Source organism: Phalaenopsis equestris, unplaced genomic scaffold (genome assembly GCF_001263595.1).
Source record: "Phalaenopsis equestris unplaced genomic scaffold, ASM126359v1 Scaffold207798, whole genome shotgun sequence".
In the NCBI taxonomy this organism is placed as follows: Eukaryota; Viridiplantae; Streptophyta; class Magnoliopsida; order Asparagales; family Orchidaceae; genus Phalaenopsis; species Phalaenopsis equestris.
Genome location: NW_018227099.1, coordinates 1 through 3,201, shown reverse-complemented (window position 1 = coordinate 3,201; position 3,201 = coordinate 1). Strand labels below are relative to the sequence as shown.

Genomic DNA, 3,201 nt, shown 5'->3' with positions numbered 1-3,201 from the left:
TTTGTCGACCACTGTAGCATCGGCGGGTTTGGCGGGATTATCACCTGCGAGAGCGGCGGTGTAGGAAAGTCTTGAGGCCATTATCCTGCTTCAGACAAGCACTGCAGAGTACCTGTCACGTGAAGGAAAAAGCACCTAAGGAGGATTAGCGCTGCAGAGCACCTGACGCGTGAAGGAAGGAGCAAACGCCGAGCAGAGGACTGCCAAAATGACGCACGAAGAAGACACAGGTGGTACGCGAGCCCTTTTCCAGCTAGCACGAGATGCCGCAGAGGCCGAGCCTGACAAACCTTTCAACTACGAGACGACGAATCGTGAGCAGCTGCTTCAGGATGAAGATGAAGACGAAGACAAAAGCGACGAGAAGGACGAGCGCGGAGAAGAGAAATGCAATGAATTGGAAACGAGGGTTCGCCATAGAGGCGAAACCCTAGCAGAGCGTGAGTGACGCTGGCGAAGCGGACTCTCATCATGGGGCATAGCGCATGGAAAATCAGTATTTGGGCCTCTGCCAAATACCGATTTCTTTTAATATATATATATATATATATAGTTCTCACATTACACATATATATATATATATATATATATATATAGTGTAATAATCACATCGAGGTGCAATTTATTTTATAAAAAGTTGGTGTTAGTGTTATTTTTGATGTAATATTAATGAAGTTTGATATATAAATAATATTAAAGTTTAGGTTTTAGATATATAAATACATAAAACTTGTGCGGTAGGTGTTTAAAAATATTCCATAACTTAGTTGTTTTGCTACATCTAGTCCCCCTATACAAAGGTTAAAATGACTTTTTAAAGGCATTTTAACATAGGTCTATAAATCAAATCTTTTACTTGAATATTTTGGCCACCTTCAATTACTTGTCAACTCCAATTCATTCAATTCTTATCCTTTTGAGAGTGGGATCATTGTGACCACTATTCACGAGCTAACTCTAGGTCACTCTATCCTACTTCTTATGGGTGAGGGATTGTCATGATAGCTCAAATTATTCTATAGCCCTTAATTAGTATTGTGCCAATTGTAGGACATTCAATTATTACAATTAATTTTGTCCTCATCTATGTAAGGAAAAAAATATTATCTATGTGTGAACTCACTTAGTTTAGATTAGAGATGCTCGGAAAAAAAAATGAGAATCTCCCATGCCTTAGCACCTTTCTTCCCGAGACACATGTAATATTGGCTCCATTCTTTTGAGTCTTTTACCAAGCCTTGGCTAATCATCTTCCATAAGAAATTTGGTCTCTTGTATGTAATCGATCCAATTCTTCCTACTAAGTATGTATTGATAATTTTTAGAGTGGAGATGATGAATAAGTTTTCTCTTTTATTATCATATTTTTTTCACATGCAACTAGAGCCGGCAAAACGACTCATTGTTCGCGACCAGCTCGTATGTAACTCGTTAAGTAGCTCGTGCTCGATTCATTCGCTAAGTAAATGAGCCAAACATAATACAAAGTTTTGTCATATTTAGCTCGCTAAGCAAACGAGCCGAACATAAATAAATCCTTCTTGTTCAAAATATAAAGAAGCAGAACACGAGTGTCATTTTTTAACGAGCCGAACCCGAGATGTTCTGCTCGGTTACAACCCTACATGCAACATATAGAATATTTCTCAATATTGATATAATAATAATGAATTTAAATTATTTTTCTGTGACATGAATTACTTCATTCCGTAGAAAAGTTTGAATTTTTTTTGGGAAAATTGGGAGCCAAGCACATTCATTTCAATAAATAAAATACTAAATAAAAAATTACATAAAAGCAGCAATTCGAGAACATCTGCCGAACCAGTTAAGTATATGAATCCATGTTGACAGCCTTCAGACATTAATTTATTTAGACAACAATGTTTTTAATTTCATGGTCAACTCATGAACAGATCTTCCAGAGGAATAAGTGGGAATAATACTGTATTATTGTCACCATAATGTTCAATTAAAATAAGCCCATAACAACAGACCCACGGTTTTCATTCCCTCCTAAAGCCTCACTCTTCCGTTATTCCTCCTCGGACCAACGATGGATGAGATGTACAGCCTACCACCGGCCTCCAATTTCACGGCGGCGGAAGAACACCCTAGACTCTCATCGCCGCCGCCGGCTACGGCGCCGTTGCGGCCGCAGAAGAAGAAATGAAAACCAGAATTGCTTCTCATCCCCGCTATCCCCATCTACTCGAAGCCTCCATCTACTCGAAGCCAACATCGACTGCCAAAAGGTCAAATCTTGCAATCAATTTTTCCCACCTCACTGAAACAGAGATTCAAAAATCTGTGATCTGAGTTTTTAAAAAAAAATCATTTTTTTTTATAATTGAAGTTGGGAGCGCCGCCGGACATAGTATCGCTGCTCGAAGATATACGGCGGGAGAACGCCGGCGGCGAAAGGGGCGCCGCGTCCAGCCTTATGTTGGGATCGGATCCCGAGCTGGATGAGTTTATGGTTTGCTTTTTTTGAAGTAAAAGAAGAAAAAAAAAAAGGTTTTTTTGAAGGTAATTATTGTTTAATGCGTTGTTGCGGGATGCAGGAGATGTACTGCGATGTATTGGTGAAGTATAGGAGAGATTTGGAGCGGCCGTTTGATGAAGCTACTGCTTTTCTGAACACCATGGAGATTCAGCTTTCTGATCTCTGTAAGCCGACTTGCAGAGCTGCGCTTGGCCCTTACGTCTCCGGTAAGCAAGCTGTTCTTTCTCTTTCTATTTCTATTATTGCGTTGGGTTCAATGTGGGAAGAGAGAGAGAATCATGAGAATGCGATAGTTATGGCAACACTCTTCGGCCATGCAGTGGAAATGAAGCTCCTTTGCTCTATTTGTCGCTGCTCGAGCTATTCATTTTTGTCTTATTTTGCCATTTTACAATCTTTAGCTTCCAAGTTTCTGGTTTTTGGGGCGAAATTTATGAATTTGATCCATACCTCAGATTCATAATAACAGTGCTTCAGAATATTCTGATACGTTCTGAATAAAATACAGTAGATTTTCTTGGAAGCCAGTTATGAGTAAATCTTCTGTCAAATAAAATTATGTTTTTTAAAAATTTGAATTTTGATATTATGTTTTGATTATTTGTATTTAATTAAATATATTATGTTCGTATCGCTGTGTAGCTACAGGAACTATTAATTGTTTCGTTGTTTTAAAAAAATAATATATATATATA

At 38.5% G+C, this 3,201-nt stretch overlaps 1 protein-coding gene across 1 annotated transcript; it reads left to right on the top strand.

Moving 5' to 3' along the window:
* Positions 1-1,884: 1,884 nt before the first annotated feature.
* LOC110036521 (homeobox protein knotted-1-like 6) lies at positions 1,885-2,746 on the top strand (the record flags this gene model as incomplete). The annotated part of the gene is given in 5 exon segments (XM_020740988.1): positions 1,885-2,116; positions 2,119-2,220; positions 2,223-2,255; positions 2,357-2,479; positions 2,565-2,746. Coding segments are annotated over 5 exon segments (500 nt in total), but the record flags the coding sequence as incomplete, so codon positions are not given.
* Between the last annotated feature and the right edge of the window lie 455 nt (positions 2,747-3,201).